Source organism: Branchiostoma lanceolatum, chromosome 5, assembly GCF_035083965.1.
Source record: "Branchiostoma lanceolatum isolate klBraLanc5 chromosome 5, klBraLanc5.hap2, whole genome shotgun sequence".
NCBI classification, from domain to species: Eukaryota; Metazoa; Chordata; class Leptocardii; order Amphioxiformes; family Branchiostomatidae; genus Branchiostoma; species Branchiostoma lanceolatum.
Window position 1 is genome coordinate 2,857,861 of NC_089726.1, and position 19,326 is coordinate 2,877,186.

Sequence of the window (19,326 nt, forward strand, 5' to 3'; positions counted from 1 at the left end):
AACTAGGATATTAGGTTCACTGCATGTTTGTTAGGTAGTCACAAAGTGGCCTTCATCATCAACTGACGACCCTTAGGATTTTACTTTAGGAATCCTAAAATCACAAAATGCTTTACGCACAGTTAGCTATAGATGACGCCTTGTCATCCAAGGTGGCAAATGTCTCTAATATCTCGGATAAGATATTGAGTTGATTACAGGTCTGTTATAAAGAATCACATAGTCACCTGTATTGCCATCATTTAATGAACCAAGCTCCAAAACACTCAACCTACTATAGCCAACGCCTTGTTATTCAAATTGTCAAATTTCCCTGTTATCTATAGTTGAGAATGAAAAGTTGATTTTCCAAAATACTTTACCCACAGTCAGCTATAGATAACGTCCAAATCTTCCTGGATTCTAGTTGAGACTGTGGATCGAGTCGATTGCCACTCATGTAGAAAGTCCAAATTGTCAAATTTCCCTGTTTTCTAGTTGAGACCATGTAGTTGATTGCCACTCATATCACGTTTCAGTTGTGTCTAATATGATCCCCTCTACCGTAGGGAGTTCTGTAAACGCGTCTCGTTGCGCGGAGAATCGGGTGAACCCGTGCAAGGTTACGGAGTGGGTGGTGGGAGGGCGGCAGGGATATTGAGCTGACGCTACTGTGTTGCAATCTGATTGTCACACGATGATGGTTTCGGCTTTATTCGAAGTCCTACCGTTAAATTGCCATTGTCAGTCAACTGCCTGCATCGCTGGTAAGCCTGGGCCACTATCGGTCATACCGAGCGTATCATGAAACCAATAAGAGATAAGGCAGATCCTTTCCACACCCTTTTGTAACGAAGGTTCAGCAACGACAGTTCCATTGTAATTGCCTTGTTTGAATCACAATCACTATATGTGCATAAGGTATACAAATTGCAACTAATGCATGAAAAGTGAACGTATTGAACGGCTTCATAAACAATTTCGTGACCAACTGCAAGGGGTAAACTAGATTCAGAATTGGCTGAATTGGTATGAAATATTCTTCTTAGGGTACCTTATTTGCAGTATATGTCTTAGAAGTAGATTGTAAGTACCTTCTTGGCATTCACCGTGCCAAGTGCCTTATTGCATTTACCTTGCGACTTTAATATCTTACAACTCGATGCAACGACACCGTTTCTTTTCGTGGAAACTTTTCGAGAGAAAACGTAGGAGCATGGGATCAGTAGCGGGTCTTGGCACAAGCACGATGAATGGGTGATGTGATATCTTCAGCCATTGAGCGGTGGACATTGTGACCGATGGAGCAAGGAGTTTTGCAGCCTTGCTGGGCAGCCGCCCATGAAGACCACTCATCCTGTGGTGTGTGGATAATTGAGATCAATGTTCTGGCCTGTCCTGGTTCCTCAACATGGAACAGAAGCGGCAGATGGCGGCGCTCACAGACACCGTCAGCACGATTCAGGATCGAAGGTTCAACATGGCGTAAATGGGACAGACCTTCCCGATATTAGCTAATATCGCTGCAGATATTACAGTGGCGAGTCCGGCGCAGTAAGGCGTGAGACCGTGGTCCCCGTACGTGACGTCAGCCTTTCCCATTGGCGCCAAAGGCAGCCCACATGCAGATGTAATAAAGGCATGCACAGGGTCCGTCACGACAGCACGGCGGTCACCTAAGGCCATTGCTTCCGTACATATCAACTTGGAGCTTTGTCTCTTCGGTTTGCAGACAAAATAAACTATGAGATGTAAACGTAATGTATTGATCTATTCCAACAGATCAATTTGAAAAGTGTCCATGTATGACAAGCTGTATATATTTCCATTTAACCTTTAAGGAGCGAGTCTAGAATTTAAAGAAACTGAATCTACTTTCTTTAGGTCAGTTGCTTCTCTGATCATGTTGAATCCAAACATGCTCATATACAGATGTCCGCTCCACAAGGGAATGGTCTTACCGATAGTACTTACTGAAGTAGCCGTTTGGTACCACATTCCCTATTGGTTACAGAGTTAGGCAGCAGGGAGGAGGTTAACGGCGTGCTGTGATAAGTTTCCATCGTTTATCGGTAGACAAAAATGCTTTAGTAGACTGAAAGCGATCTCTAATGGCATCATTGCTTCTTTTATGAAACCATTGGGCAGACCATGATAATTGCTAGAGATAACATTGTTTATGGAATATCTGATGTTGGAATTATATAAAAAACATTAGCTGCAGCATCCGTCGGCCACTGTGGGGGTGGGGCCAGTCTCTGTCCATCATGGGTAAAGCCCCTTTCTCACAGCATCCGCGGTACGTTGGCGGCCTTGCTGCGTTCTGAAATGGATATGTGTTACCCGTTACTTTATAATGGGAATATTATTCAAAACGTGCACGTATTACTAAAAATACGACAAAACACGCAAAGCATAAAAAGATTCGTTTTTTATCGATGGAGTTCGTTAAGAGCTCTGTCAAATCGGTCGGTTGTAGCGAGGTCTCCAGCGTGTCGCGGTCTGGTGAGATAGGGACTTGATGGCTGTGCTTGAAGGCTGTGCTTTCGAATGACAGGGTCACATTTCCTAACGGAGCCCGGCCGGGCTGTTTGCGGGAATGACATCATGTGTTGTTAACTATCCCTCGGGATCCGATATCTTAGATCGGCCATTTGGACATTTTTGAAAATACTTTTTTTTCCACTTATTACCTCAAAATACAATGAAAGTAGACTAGAAACGTTAATCTGAATGTTTCTGGTCAAGAAAATACATGGTAGTGACGAATTTGAAGGCGAAATAGCCTGTTAATACCCAAACTGATGATATGGTCCGCCATATTCGATTTTGACCGACGACGTCATCAAATTAGTATGATTTAAATCATGCAAGTTATATTTGATTACATATAATGTTATTCATGTCGGAAAAATAGTGTGGTTGAGGAAGAGAACCTTATAAATATCATTGTTTAAACAGAAATTAGTGAATTTTGCATAAAATGCCTGTTGCCGCGGGCACTTTTAGCCCCCCCTCGTCTAGATAGGGTTAAGTACATTTTGACACGTAACAACCCCTACATGGTATACAAAGGAAAATAAATTAAAGTATGTCTAGACGATAGAAATTCCTCCAATGATTGTAAGAACCCATTGTAAACTAATTCTATACACTCTTATATTAGGAAGATTAGCCTTTAGCTATATATAGAACTGTAGTATTTGTACCAGCCATACTTTGAACCTTGTACAACTTTTGCGAAATAAAGTGATCTATCTATCATACTCGTCTTCCCCGCAAACTTCTCAGTCGGTAGTCGGTTTAAAAATATGACCCTGACATGCGTCCTACCAAAACGTTTATTTTTGGTGAGGTTTTCAGACACGAATGATATTTCTTATGCATTTGATCGCACGAAATAAAGATAAGCGTAATGACAGCAAAACGCTTTCTGTATAGAGATTTATCCATCAGTGTACGTACAAAAAACGTGTTCCTCAAAAGTGGGAGCACCTGCCGGTGATGTAAAGTGAGTCTTTGTTCCCTCTCCGGTGCCTGCTGATTCCCACGACCATTTTTTAAAGTCTGTCTCCCCTGATACTATTCACGGAGGAGGTACTCACATCACCTCAAGATCATTGCCGGTAATATTCTCCGGGGGAAACATATCAACCACTGTCAAAAACACTCTCAATGTCGTTGAGACCATTGCACGAAGGATATTGCTATCGACGACACTAACACTGAATTATTTTGAGTCTTCTGTGGAGGACTGAAAGAAAGGACCAAATAAAGGAACCGTAAATGGCAAAAAGCACAAACACATAAGCAACACTTCAACTTAGTATGAAATAGATGTATCTATAGCTGATATTCCAGAAAAAAGATAGTCGTGTCGGATATAGCATTTGTTTCAAAACGACTCTTTTTCGTAGGGTTATGCATCTATTCTGTCAAGATACTCAGAGAGCTAGGTCCCCAACATACTCAGATTGTTTGTGTCAGTGTAATGGTGGTAAGTGAGGCGTTAACTGCTACGAGCTGATGCCGGAAACATGATTCGTTGCAAGTGTTTGGTCTTGATTACTTGTGATTTATAACAAGACTATCAATCCCTCAAAAAAAAACTCTGTAGGTAGGAAGATGCAGGATTAAAAGGTGGAGACGAATAACTCCCATCAGTTAGCACTGCAGGGGTCCCCGGCGCTGCGCACGGGTACTTATCCCGAGTTAAAGTCTCCACAAGCTGCATGCATCGTTTATCATGGACGGAAAGTACTGACCCGTATGACCCTGCCTTCAATTACCTACAGGTGTTTACAACTTGTTGCCGTCTTTACGATTAATCATGTTGGTACGGACGTGTAGTGTGGAATAAGATAATGAACTATTTCTTCCAGACAGTTAAAGATTAACGTCCGATATAAATACCTGCAATTCAACATTTGCATTTTTTCTTATGAATTCCCGAAACGTTACAGCGCACTCCTTCTCTTTGGGAATGCCGTAGGTTTGACCTCACCTGAATTTGCGTTGCCCGAATGTTGCTTTTAAAAGCCGGCGGTGAGGTGGTGACCTCAACGCTTTTACTTTATGACTTGAAATGTGCGACTGTTCAAAACAATTTATGTTGAATGTAGGGCCAATGCAGACACAATGCTTTCAGCATCTCGCTAACGGGGTGGGCTGTAAAAGCCCATACCGAAATGAAGGAGCGAGGATGCCATCCAAAGAAATTGTCCAGTAGGCAACTCAGTTGTTACAAGCTGCTAGATGGAAGGGTGGGCAACACAATGGATTGAGATTAGGGTATTTTTAGTTTTTTAACGTAAACAAATCCATGAAAGGCCAACAAGTACAGGGATCTTTACAAATACGGGGAATGGTATACTTGTAGACTTACTGTATAATTATGTGGTTAAGGATTTGCAGAGAAGATAGCCTTGTGCTATTGTGTGATCTCCAAACTAGAACATATCAAAACAGGCGTGTCAACTTACAGTTATCTTGAAGAGGGGATCCTCTGCATTTATACATCTTTCACTGCAAAGTCGAAAAGCCATTTCTTAAGTACTTTCCGGCGATGCCAGACAATGTGACGATACTTAAGTCGTTATTGGTAATTATGGATAAGGCTGTTGATCCGCATGTAGTCCTCACGGGTACATATGACTCATTCATGTGTTTCATTAGGTAATGAGTCAGCCGAGAAAATCTCAAGATAGCGAGCCTTTAAGAGATGTAATCAGTCTTCTGGAGCGGTTTTGATGATCAAGAAAAAAACTTTGAGGGGGGGGGGAGAAAATAAGGCTTGAGAGGGAGTCAGACAACGAGAGAACGTTTAACCATTTTGTGATACATGAATTCTACCTCACAAGTAGGATTTGGAACGCACTTAACGGACGAAACCCTCCTTCTGAGGACAAGGGCTCCATACCTTGGACTAATCGAATGGCCTAGGGCTTGTCCTAATACAATGCCGTTAGGCCCCATTCCTGTCCAAGACACGGCAGCTCTTGTTAGCGCACTCACACTGGATTACAGACTCCCGTCTGCAGGTTCGACTCACGTCTCATTAGCGTTATTGGCTGCCTTGTTGTACTCTAAACCCGTCACCGCCAGTTCACGTAGGTGGGACGAAAATTACCGGCCCGGCCAACAGGGCGTGGCATCCAGCAGGCAAGGCCACGCCTGATCAACATCATTTGTTTAATTCTAAGTGCATTTCAAGGCACTTTGTCCTAGATTGGATTGCACTCAGGGGATTGTGCTCACCAACAAAAATGGCACTCAATCCCCTTTTATTCTTCTATCGGTTATCCTGCGGTGATTGTAAAGTCCCTCGGCTTAGTGTAATAGTCTATTGGAAGGGAAGCTGATATATAAAAAGTAAATCCAATTTGTTGCGGCAGAGACGGGCAATCATTCTTCCAAAGCGTCTCCTTCAAAAGCTGCTTTAAAGTTTCTTTGTAACTTTGTGTTTCCTTAATTCCCCCCCCCCCCCTGTGCGTTTTGCAATGCCGCGCCTCTGCACAACACGATATAAAGCTCTCATGGGTTACAAGGAAGCTAAAATAATGGAATGGATTTTTACGTAGCCGAATAGCTTTTACCAAAAATGAGTAGATGGTTATCTGGAATATTCTCTCTGGACCCACAGGTTTAATAGTAAAGGAGGCCACGTTGTTATTTATGCATTACGAGCTAACTGTTTTATGTTATATTACACCGTAATGGGCAGGGGTGACCTAAAATATCCTTGCTCCCATTTCCCTTTACCAGAGCACGTGGCGAGGAGGGAGAATTGACCATAAAACAAACGCAACGGGTCGATGACAGACTGTTGAATACCCACAAGGCGTTATTTTTCCGCGGCCCGCATTAACATGCAGGCGAAGCGCAATTTCACCCCCAATTTCCACAAAGCGATTTGGCACGGTATGTTTAATAGTGGGGAGTGGGAAGTTTTACATCCACTATTAGAGTGTAACCCAATAATGTCTATCGGACACATTACGTCACCCCGATGAAGGCAATCCGCATCAAATCGTTACTTCAACGGCCGCCTCTCCACACGCATAATATCGAACTGATATACAGAAGCTTATTCATGCGTCGATTATCATTGTTTTATATGGCTAAAACGACAGGGAATGGAGTTACGACTAAAAAAATGCGTTTCTACCTTCCGTGTACTAAAAAGAGAGAGACGCCTTACAAAGCAATTATGCTCAGCCTGCTTTTTCAAATCATAATGAAAGCTCATCTGTGTTGGTAGTAATCATAATACTATACTAAACTTTCGTCCAACACTAAGGTAGTCACGCGTCTGTAACTCTCGCGAGTTTACGTTCGGCAGTGATTGGTCATTTTTGATCCTGAAGAAGGCCACTTGTCGTCGAAAATTCGATTCGTGAATACCTTAGTGTTGGAAGAAAGTTTCGCATTGTATTATGCTACTTTCTCGTTGTATTTCACATGGAAGTACTGACGAGGAGTCAGAGTTAAACAACATAGCTACGCGATACTGGAAAGATGCAGAAAAAAAACCCTGACAGATTAACTCATGTTGTTTCCTTTATCATGTTCCAGATGGCTAAACAGACGAGGGGTTGTAGATGTAGCTTTGGAATTTGCGTTTATTATCACTTACTGCACGTTATTGGAAAGATGCAGAGAAACCTACCAGAAAGTCTCATGCTCTTTCCTCGTTGTATTTCAGACTATACCGACGAGGAATTGTGGTTGCGCTTTTAAATGTGCCTTTCTAATTAACATGACTACACGTTGTTGGAAAGATGAAGAGAAACCTGTCAGTACTAGCGTCTACAAATGACGATCAACTGCTTTGCACAGATGTCCTCTCATCGAGTCAGTTGTAGCAACATTACTGTAGACATGTCCCCTCTCTGTTAGTGGTTAATCATTTGCGCAATGTTTTTGTCCAGATGTGTGTAAGGCCATGTTAATATTTCTTCGGAGGGAAAATGGACGAAATATGATGCGCGCGCGGAAGTCATTCATATAATCAAATCAACATGTAAATTAAAATTGTTGTGTGGATATCCGCTGTCTAGTTTGAGAAAAAAAATGAATAATTGTGCTGCTTCCCCGTTGTGTTTCAGATAGCTATACCTACAAGGAATTGGAGTTATTGTTTTAAGTGTGCGTTTCTGGTTAATATAACTACACAGTATTGAAAAGATGCAGAGACAACTCCCAATGCTGCTTCCTCCTCATATTTCAGATGGCTATACCGACGAGGAATTGGAGTTGGGTTGGAAAGCTGGGAACGCGTCCGTGACCGGGCTGGGCCGACTGGACCTCTCCCAGTTCACCGTCGGGGATTATAACACAGTCGCCAAACTGGTCAAATACGAAACAGGTAAGAACACTTTCAAAATAGAGAATCAAAACTGTTACACTCGACGAAGAATTTTGGGGTCAAAGCTTTCAGAAGGAATACGCCATCTTTCTTGGTAGTTGTCACGTGAGCTGTGAGTCGAAGGTCACACTGGTCACGTGATCCGAGGTTCCAGGGTATTGAAAATCGAGGAGACGGTGGCGAACTTGGTTAAGGCAAGGACATTATAGCATGCTGTATAATGTCCTTGGTAAAGGTACAAACACAGCACAACAAAACAAAACATATCGCAATATAATATCCATTTCTTTGTGTTATTTTCTGTCTTCTTTTTGTTTTTCTTTAATCCGAGTACATCTGTAAATTAGACGCATAAAAATTTGTAAATATTTTTAGAAAAGTTTTTCATTTGGCTCAGGTCAAACTATCTTAAAGACTGTATTTGACATTGCACAACGTGTCATTATCCAGAAGAGAACCATTTGTCATTTCAATTTTTCCGATAGAGGTCGTATTTCGACACACCGAATTCCATACATGTCTGTGAGCAATGATAGGAACAACAGAAGAAAGTTTGTGACATCAATCTCACGACAGTCTGCAAGAAGTGTTCAATCCATCAAGTCAGTCTTTAGTGCTGGTATATATAACTCTAATATGTGGAGCCTACAGATACTTTACTGGGTTTCATAATTTCCCACATCGTCTGCTCATTTACTAGCAGTGTGTATAGTAACATGTTAAATGACACCACGGTAAACACGAATTTCAAAGCCACGTCTCTGTACACGTCAAATCAGCAGCATGTCGATTCGTGACAGTGTCCAGAAGGCATGTCCGGAGAATATTGCAAAAACTTTATTGCTGACGTGTTTCCGTGACATTGATGCAAAAATAGATGATTACTGAAACCCTGCAGGCGTTTAAAGTGCTCTGTTGCATAGTTACGTAAAGTGACGTTTCAAAGCGACAAATCAATCAATCAAATGGTTTATCATTAAAAACAAACTTGCTGCCAATCTCGCCTTGTTGTAGAAACAGAGCACAACTGAATTAAATAATTTCAGATTCTTAATCACACACGAAGAAGTTATGATATTATCATGAAGTGATCTAACACATTGCAATTAAAATGTAAGCTTATTCCATAAATGAGGGATGAATGTCAAAGTGATGAGAATTGAACCCCGTAGGGGGTAAATTGATGTTCCATACGTATGGTGACAATAACATAAGTATGCAATAGATGATATGAGGATTATACTAGTATTCACATTCATCACACCGGCTTATCGTGTGATACCATTGCCGTGAATAATCCATCTCTTCTGCATATCGGTTGTATTTTTTCACACGGATGCATAATCCAAAGCTGCCTGTCATGAATCATCAACATTGCCACCTTGTTCCGGCTACGTGACCAAACTCTGCGCCTGCTGCATGCGATATAAACTCTTAGAAAGTGTAGAATCTGAAGCGATGAGAAGCTTAGTATTTAAATTAGGTGCTTGAAGACGGAAATTGACTGTTTTATCAGTGAGCAAGCAGTGAAGCAAAAGAGGTTTTCATTTTCACACATTGGAAAATATTTTACAGACAATCTCCAATCGACTCTCATTTATACCGCCTCTTTAATTTAGCTGCCGCTTTGACGCCATATCTTCGTGATGAATCGCACGTACCTACGCCAAATGACGAGAAGCTGATAATTATCTCGTAGTATCAACCCCGGGCTAGTCATTTATTGCCTCAGTAACGAATATAAAACACAGCTATTGATAAATACTAGATGATATTATAGTAGATAGGTCACATTTTAGAAACCATGATTTGCAAGTCAGTGTTGATGATAACCTTGCAACCGAGCTGTATTGAACGAGGATTTGATATACATGACTGCTGTTGACATCCATCAAGAGGCTTTTATGACGAAATTTATCGCGATGAAGAATATCAGGCGATTGTATCATGTCGTGGAGTCATCCTTATATCATTCAAGTTTCTGCTCACGTAGAAGCGAATAGATAACTTTAGAATACTGCGTTACACTAGGCAGTATATTTGATAGCGTCTTGTATCAAATAAGCTCTAAAAAGGATACATATAATGAAAACAATCACCAGCTGCAACATCAGCAAGATGAGTGCGGAAACATGGCCAAGAGGAGAACTTGTACGCTTTCTGAACCAATTTGTTTTATTGTACAAATTGTTTATGTATAAATGTGTGTTAATGTATTTTTTTTGCATACGTTTTCCATATCTTGATACCATTTTGCATTCATTTGAGCTTATTTGGTACTAACGTATGCTTTATCTGCTTTAATTTGTACATATGGTTGATGGTGGCACTAATATAAGTGCGTGTGAGCTTGAGTGCGCCATCACATGGTCTGCATTTGTCTCTAAAGCTGAATTATTTGATAATGAAAGAAGCGCATGCAGCCTCGCATTGTCTATGGCGGTGTTGATTGGGAAGGCTGTGGAGGGATTGCTGCATTATGATTCCACTGAAAGCAACTCTATCACGGGTTTAACCCCCTTCTCTGACCTAATAAGCCGGGACCATTATTGTTTTACTCCCCTTTACGAACCCACCTAACCTCCAGGACCTCAATTATCCGCTGTCGTGGAGCTCGGTGTGGTTTGAAGAATAACGTTTCTTAAGAAAGTGGAGTTAAACAAAGTCTGGTAAGAGCTTCTCAAACCGAATAACCCCAAATGCTGCCAGGTCAGACAAGATAGAAATTGGCTTTTGGACAGGCAGATATCGAGAAAGTGCTCCGAGACGGGAATACATAGCGTCTATTACGGGTGTAATGCGAGGAAAAGTACGACTCGGTCCTGCAATCAAGTAGTTAGTAAGAATACATCAGTTTGAGTACGTGGATGCATGGTCCAACGTACAAATTATATTAGATGACCGGACGGGGGGGGGGGTGTTGAAATGAGTGGTTGGAAACGAATGCCCCCTGTTTCCAGAAATTGTTACTTGATACTCTAAGATATCGTCAAGCACTTTGCCTACACTTCTCCTTATAAGTCTGTGTGAGGTATTATTCATTTATCTACCACGGCAACTTTAAGCATGGCAATGAAAAATCCGTATTTATGACGTCCTGGTCTTCATTCTTTGCCAGCTTTATTCACTCCATTATCTTCATAAAATCAGTACGTAGCTAGTATTCCTGGATTGAAAAGACAACAACATACAATTTATACGTATAAACTACAGAAAAGTTGACACAACTTTTTACAAACCACATCAAACATGTGGCTTAGATCTCCTAACCAAATTTGTTGTTGCCGTTTGTATATCTGATATTGCAAACTGTTTCATATAGATACGGACCTCATTCAACGAAATGAGTTTGATTATATGGACCATGTATTACAACCCTCCGTAAGTTTTAAAGCCATTTCTTGATCCCATTGCTACGCGCCATGAAACGAAGTGTCGCTGACCTTTTGCCATATTGTATATGACTGAAAGAGGCAGAGATAGTTCTGCAATTGGTTGCTGATGCCATTCTAATTTTTCAGTCTGAAAAATCAAATTTATGTCGATTGTGTGAAACTTTTGCGTAATATCAAAATTGCAAAGTCACGACTCCTTTGCGTTCGGCTGCGCTTCTCGAAAAATAGGATCCCTTTATTGTCATCAATGCCCATTTTATGCACATGCTGGTGTTCACCCGAGGAAATCGACATATTTCATATAAATAACGACAACTAAGCGGGTGGTTTAACAGGATACGTTAGTTCTACCAGTATGCAGACATAGAGCGCTAAGAGGTTGACTGGCTATATCATCCACATTCTGTTGTACTAATTCTTCGTTTTATGTTTGACCTTGTGTCAGACATGAATGTGCTGTATTCAAATCGATTTACAACTAAGTCTATGCCTGTTTGTTGTCTAGAAACTAATTCAAATATTGATATGTAATATAGTATTGACTGCCTGAGGGTCTTGAAGCAGAACATCTTTTTGCAGCACGGTCATTCAGTCAACTTTGAATTTATCGTGTATTGTAGTTAGTACATATTGAGTGCTGTCTCTAGCCAACATTATCAGGTAGTACCGTTATCAATGTCTACGTTTTGAGGTTATTGGCTGTCAAAGCAGGGACTTTATGGACATAGACGGGAGGAAGATCAGTTCGACCTATACGCGAATGACCAGGATTTATGTTACCGTTACGAAATTGCAATCTTTGGTAATATCATGATAGAGGAAGAGCGCTGGCCTGTGAAGCGAGATAACGTCCTGATGACCAAAGTTGCTGGGATTTCCAGGGAGATGTCTCCCGGGCGAAGAACACACTGCCTGGTGTTTCCACCTGAATACAGGGTCAACGGCCTCAAGGCGGTGTTTTCAGCCGTCTGACCCTCTTCCGGGCACTACATCCACTACTTACTGTTTCTACAAGTTATTCATTGCCTCCAAACACCCTATTGACACCCATTAGCACCAACACAGAGCAACATGCAGCATCAATTTTTAAGCGCAGAGGAAGGCAAGGTTTTAAGTGTGTTTCTGTCATGACGTTCTGCTACTAAATGTAGCCTAGTAACCTAAAGAGCTGGTGGGGTAAATTCGGATAAATTTATAGACAGATAGACAGACAGAGATATACATAGAGAATACACCGTTGCCAATCATTATTGAATCTATTAATGCGAATTATGCCAAAATATTTTTGCATAACCTGCACTTTGCGTAAAAGCCAGAGCTCGAGCCAGCAGACAATGGGTTCTGCACAGTCAGTGTTATCATGGTTCGACTGTCTCCTGCCGTTTATAATAATCGGCCTGATTGCGAAACTATCGTCAATATTCCAAAAAACGTCACCACAGTAATCTCTGACGACAATTGGCTAAGCTCTTCTCTACATGTGTTAAGATGATTGAGTCCAAATAACATATAACGACAATTTAGATGAGTAATGTATCATTTAAATGAAGCGTTCTTGACAGTGATAAATACGCGTCACGACATTGCCAAGTCGGTACGGCGATGAGCATTGCAGCGGCGGGGGCAATAACTGGCGCCTAGGCTGATAGACAGAAGTTTTCCGGCGCCGCCCAGACATTGACATGGCAACATCTGAGACGATTGAAGGAAAGTGCAAGTGTACTTTTAGCACATAGTGGGCACATTGTGATGTATCTAGCGGCTCAATGTGGAAGGAAGGCTTTGCAATAAAATCTGAAAAACCGATTATGCATGGACCAGCCTCGTGAGCCACAAAAGGGCCTAAGTGTTATGGACTACAGATTTATTTTTACGATACGGCACAAGAATAGCCATGGCGGTGCCTTCTATGCCTTGCAGTGTGGATGATGTAGTAGGGATCTGTGCTGGTGGTACTTTTCTATCTATCTTCTACCGTGGCAACAGAGAAGGGTATTTAGCCGGTGCACTGGTCACCACAAATGTGTCTAAATATGACGGACTCCGCCTACACGTACAATAACCCACATCATCTAATGTACGGTTCAACGTCTTATGCGAATAATAGAACTATTTGTTATATGGGATACGTTTCATAAAGTCCTATCACGTTCCATTGTCAAACAAATACCCAAATGAATCCGCGTGCTACATTGGATCTTCCCATTCGGAGACATAATACGAGTTTTAATGACTTGCGACATCAAATACCTTAACATAAGCATAGCGACATTCGTTTTAATATAGGAGAATAGACGAAATAAAGTCTTGAGGTGCCTCCTTTTACCTTTGTTCTGTTACCCAACTAAAATGGGGAAATGTTGATTGCCTGCAAGGAATTTGATTTGTAGATGACAACTAAACCGATTTTGTAGTGACCGCGTACCGAGGCGTACAGTCAAACCAACTGACACATCCAAAATATTAAGCAACATTAAAACAGTCCCGTCCAATTTTACATAGATATTACCCATATAGCAACAAGCAGTTTTACCCAACCAGCAACCACTTTTTACAGTCGTCATAGGGAATTCATTTCACAATCAGCAACTGAAGTTGAGGATACGTTGACGAGGGTCAGACATCCAGGTAATAAGATACGCAAAAACAGTTACTCAAGCAACTGGATATGATTTGGGAAGCGGTCAGACGTTTCAAAGTGTCACTGACGAAATTAAATAGATGGTACCTGAAACGACTGACTATATCCAGTTGCTTGAGCTTTTTTGCGTAAAGTTGAGGATATTTCTACATTAATATCGTGCAAAGTACATATGAAACCTCTGAGAATTTTTAAATAGAAGAGCTGGAAGCACTTTTTGGCTGCTCTACAAATGTAGGTACAGGCAACCTTCCCTAATACCATATGTAATTGTTAAACAAACACGTCTCTGATGGTTAAACAATGGTCTATTGAAAATAAAAATCCGAAAATAGATTTTATAAATTGACTGCATCCTTGAGCACAATTTATTGCATTTAGCCGAACTACACTAAAATCATTTGATGTCATTCTATTTGTGCTCTATCATTCTATAATTGCAACTCCGTAATACATTTGCAGCTATTACCGTATACCTGTACTTGTACGCATCATGCCGTCAATTTAACTCATTCGTCTGAAGCAACCATTTCCTCTCAGCACCTAGAGTGGTTGTTGATACCAGGCTTGACTGTATTTAGACTGAAAAAGACGGAATTATGTGACAACATTTGCTCTCGGCACTACTTATTTCCTACTCAATCAACTAGACGCTTCTATAAACATTGATAAAGCATCTGCCAACCGGTGGGGAAAAGAAAATCATTCAACGCTTTTTCCAAGGGCTTACATTTTTCACTGTCGTCATGTACTGTCAGTTTTGTTTGCTTCCGACGACGGTTAGCTCAATTATACCTCTCCGTGATGAAACGGTTTCTGTTCGAAGGTTTCCGGTAGTTTATTACAACTAACTACCAAACAACTTGATGCTGGCAACCACCATCTTTCCCCTTTATAGAAAGCTCTTTTATCATAATCAAACATGCTCTTCCATCACTGAAGGTTTTTCAGTAGGAAAAGTACAAATGGGGGTCCCGAATATGAAAAGATATTGACACTCTGACATATACGGATGTGTGTACCTTTCGGCCGTTTAAGTTATCATCGTTGTTACCCAGTCAGATTTGAACGATGTAGTGTACTCATCAGCTCTATTCGTACCCATTCACGCCAAACATCAATTAATTACTCTGTACGTTTTGACAGAGAAATCTACCAATGACTTTAGATTCATGTAGGACATCTTCAACCACATATGTGCCAAAATTGGTGCTAAAATACGATTGATATATTTTTTCCAGCTGTGCTGCTAGACTTTGTTTGGGGTGTTGCGCTTTTGTTAAACTACGCAGTAAAACAAATGAGACCTGAAGGGCGCTCTCAGAGATAGAACTGTCTGACAGGTGAGGTTCCCTGACAAATGGCTATGATTACTTGCCGCTTCCGGTTCATTAGAAGATTTGGACACAAATGATTGCACCATCACTTTATATACACATTAGAACACCATGTAATCTCAGTTGGTACCCCGGCCGCTCTCCTGGCACAGCACGGAGTCCGAGTTTTACATTCAGCACCCTCGCATATCACTCCAGCCGTCACCAGGGGGCAGCCTTCCTCGGCGAAAGAAGATTCCTTCAGACCCCAGGTCTCATACGTAGACGTGAGAGATGGATGGTGTCGTCACGGTCGGGCTGATTTCATCTCGGACAGGTCTCCCGGCCACATTAATCAACACCGCTCCGTCTTATTGCCATGTGTTGACAGATTGGTATTTGTTTGCCATGCCCATCATCAGAGAAAGTCTTCCCATAAATCAATCAAATGATACATTCACAGTAAAGATTCAATACTCGTCATACATGACCTCACAGCTAAATTTGCATACTCCACTGACATTTGCTGCATGTGTTTCGGAAAGTATGAAGATTATCAATGGTAAATCATCCTCAAAGTTTTTCAATTCAATTCCTTTCGGTTTATCAAAATCAACCTCGCAGCAATAGATGCAAGCCGAATTACGCTGATGCATTTGACATTCTCCGAAAAGCAGTGCAAAAGTGGCATGGCACAGGTAACGGTTTTGACCTGATCATGAGTGGCCCCAAAGTTAGGAAGATTGTGATTGATGACGCCTAGCGTTTCTTTATCATACTTTCAACAATCTTGTCGGGCTTTTCGCAAATCCTCCTTTTTCTCTTCAAAGAACCATTCTTACTAAACCTCGCCTGTGCTGTTACTGTCAGGTCACAGAATACTGATCTTGATGTTCCACCGCGGAATGCATCTCAAGATCTGTTATCCACAGTGGCATGGCACGAATCTGATGCTGCCTGATTACATAACGATGTGCTGAGAGATGAGAATTCTCTTTCTGCTGGAGTCCCCCTCGACCCTTCTCAAAATCATGCTAGAGCTTCATAGATGAGTACATCAAAGATTCAGTAGTGTTTGCCAGATATTATTATTTGCTGTACTATTTTCCCTTTAAGAACAATAGATGTGGACATGATTTTCTTTTAATTTATTCTAAGGCTTTTCCTCAAATTCAGTTTTTGTATCTGCTGAAAATCTGAACTGTTTATTTTAGCAAAATCAAATATACAGGTTAGTATGAGACTTTTTGTTTTCCTTTCTGTTGTATAGATCAATTTCCTAAGGCTGAGTCATTACAACACAATCCAGAAAAACCAAATATACACAGGGATAAATGGATTTTAACGTTTGCAACCATCTTGCAACGAAAACAGGAAAATGAACAGCATTATTTTTAAAGGGAGTGTCAAAGATTATAAAATCTTGAAATAGCAATCAACCATCAGTTTACCAAGACGGAGGCCATTACCGACTGCCGGTCACCTTTGACCCCTGGCCAACGCCAAACTTCTATTAGGTCACGTGACATAGACTTTGGGTCATTCTAAGTTGAGAAGTATCTGAGGACTGATCGGTAGCTTGTTGGCAAGCGCTTTCTTTGAGTACGGATATAGCATTTTGTAATCTGTAGAATTCCAATTACTGTCAAAAATGAACTTTAATTTCAAGTCTGAAAATAACTCATTGTTGGAAAGTATATTTGACAGGTATTGTAAATGTGGCAATGAAAACAGCAATCCTGCATCTTGTTATCTGGACCATAAAATGTGCGGCTGAAGCGAGATTCACGACGAACGACGAGTACTGGTATCTCAAGTACAATCACACATGGTGTGCTGTTGCTTCCGTCCATAATGTTTGTTTCAAGCCAGCACAGTAAAGTGCGCACGGATCTAATTATGAGGTGTACTTCTCATTTGTCGGTTGAGCTACAAAGTACGACTGTTATCGGCTGACATCGTTCTTTGACACCGACTCAGAAAACGCGACTCCTGTTTCTAATAACGCCTCAGTAAACGGCCGGCGAGGATTACCAAAAACCAGTAGTGACCTCGATAAAGTTAGGCACAAAGCCGCCGAGACTGACAAAGTTCTTCTCTTCTTACACAAAGGAGTGAGATAATTACCTTTCTCACCGTCGGCAGAGCGAGTACAGGGCAGCCTAATGACCCCGATGGAACTACAAACGCCTTTCTGATTAAAGAGCGAGAGAATATTACTTTTTCACCGAGGAATTGAAGCCGTAGCGGCGCAGTTGCCATTAATCAGACCAACGCAGTCTAACATCTAGAGCATTATTTCAGCGTTAGAGAGCGGGGCAATTTTTACGATACTGTGTTTAAGTTTATTGGGCACTGCCATAAAATGCGCTGTGCATTCAATCGTCAGAAATTGTCCGAATAGGCAGAAGGTTGTAATGCATACTAAAATGATGAACTAAAGGCATGTCAGTTTTCTAGAGACCAATATGACTCACCTCAACATTATTAATTACGGATGTTTGTTAAAAGTGTTCCATTGCTTTATTCACAATAAAGTCAATCTTACCCTACCTCTTTATTTATTATTATTACGGATATTCCCTCAGGAATAATATTTTCGACACTTAACACAATGTGCCTGACAAGGCCTGACAAAGGTTAGGGTTACAGAAAGCATCCCAGGAGAATAAGAAAAACTCGTCTAAATATGTGTTCTTTTATATCTTTTAACAACTGGCTTTCTTATCGTGCATATCGTCCCTCATGTATGCCAAAAATACTCAAGATGAAGGAAGTCTGTATACGTATGGGGAATACATGGGTACGGGTTTAGTGAGTACCATATTGTTTTAAAAAACGCACCTTGTGTAATTCACCATAAGCGGAATTCTGTAAAAAGTCGGCTGATTATGTATTCATTGATACATAATCTAGTGGAAAATAACACCCCCTTCTGGAGTTTAGGACTCCTTCAAAATTACATTATATTATTATCATTTAATCCAGCAGAATAATGAATGATGATAATGAATACAGTCGACGCCATTCAAAAAAGTTGTAAGTTAACTCTCAGCACATAAAAACATCTGTGTATATCATCTGTCCCTGACCTTACAAGTCTCTGGAGCCACATTCGTTTTAAAAGCATCAATGCATTGTCAACGGTATATTGCAACTGTAATAACCATTTCCGCTGAACATCAATCGAGAGTTGTTTTGTTCCCCACTGCTCGGAAGTTTGTGTCTTTCCCTGACCTGTTTAGGTGATGTACGAGTTGTGCGTCTTCTACATTTATCAATCGAGCCCAGTGCATGGCAGCGAATTGTCATGTTGTCAATAAAGCCCCAAGTATGGGAGCTTTGGCTGCATCTCCCTAATCCTCCGTAATAACCCTAATACATCAAACCTCCCCGTTAAGAGCTCTCCGCGGTAACAAAGGGTGATAACGCCTGGATGATGGACGTTCCGAGATAACTGGGATCATTCCGTGATCAGGCCTGTCTGGTGGGAACCGGTTCACTGCAGATCAACATGGTCTAACCACACTTAACGAACGACAAGTGGGACATTCGTTCGGCTTGTCAACAACTCGTGGGCGTCCCTACAACTGCACGAATGGGACGCGGGTCATGTCCCAATCAAAACACAATAAGCCCCCCTGTTGCGTCAGCGTGGCAACTTGCGATTTGTTATGGCCAGAGCTGCGGTAAAAAGTAAACTAAAGTAAAGAAACTGAGATCAAGGTTGGTTGATGACGTCCCTAAAACATGTATCTATTCCCATGATTCGTTTGCTGCAAAACTAGAGATTCTCATGTTATTTTCCGATAATCGAGCTAGGGACCTGACATGTTGTTGGTAATACTGTTGAACCGTTTAATTTTCCACCACCCCGGCCTTGATAGTCAAGACCTCTTCATTCGATAAAGATACTGAGATGTATCTGTATCTGTATCTATATAGCCGGTATAACCGCCATCAGGCGTAACACACCAGCTTCGCAGGCACGCGGCGCGCAGCAGCTGGTCATATTACACCAAACGGTCTGTTACACCTAGTCTTTGCATATCTGACTGCAACCGTTCTTTAAAGCTACTTAGTGAGGAAGCTCCTACAGTACTTGATGACAACGAGTTCTATTCTACT

General features: G+C 41.3%; 1 protein-coding gene across 1 annotated transcript in view; it reads left to right on the forward strand.

Annotated features, from left to right (window-relative positions):
- LOC136434414 (gamma-aminobutyric acid receptor subunit beta-3-like) overlaps positions 1-19,326 on the forward strand; it is a 64,011-nt gene that overhangs the window by 35,873 nt on the left and 8,812 nt on the right. Inside the window, exon 5 of the mRNA XM_066427202.1 lies at positions 7,709-7,846. Coding sequence (XP_066283299.1) covers positions 7,709-7,846 — 138 coding nt within the window. The remainder of the gene's footprint in view (positions 1-7,708; positions 7,847-19,326) is intronic.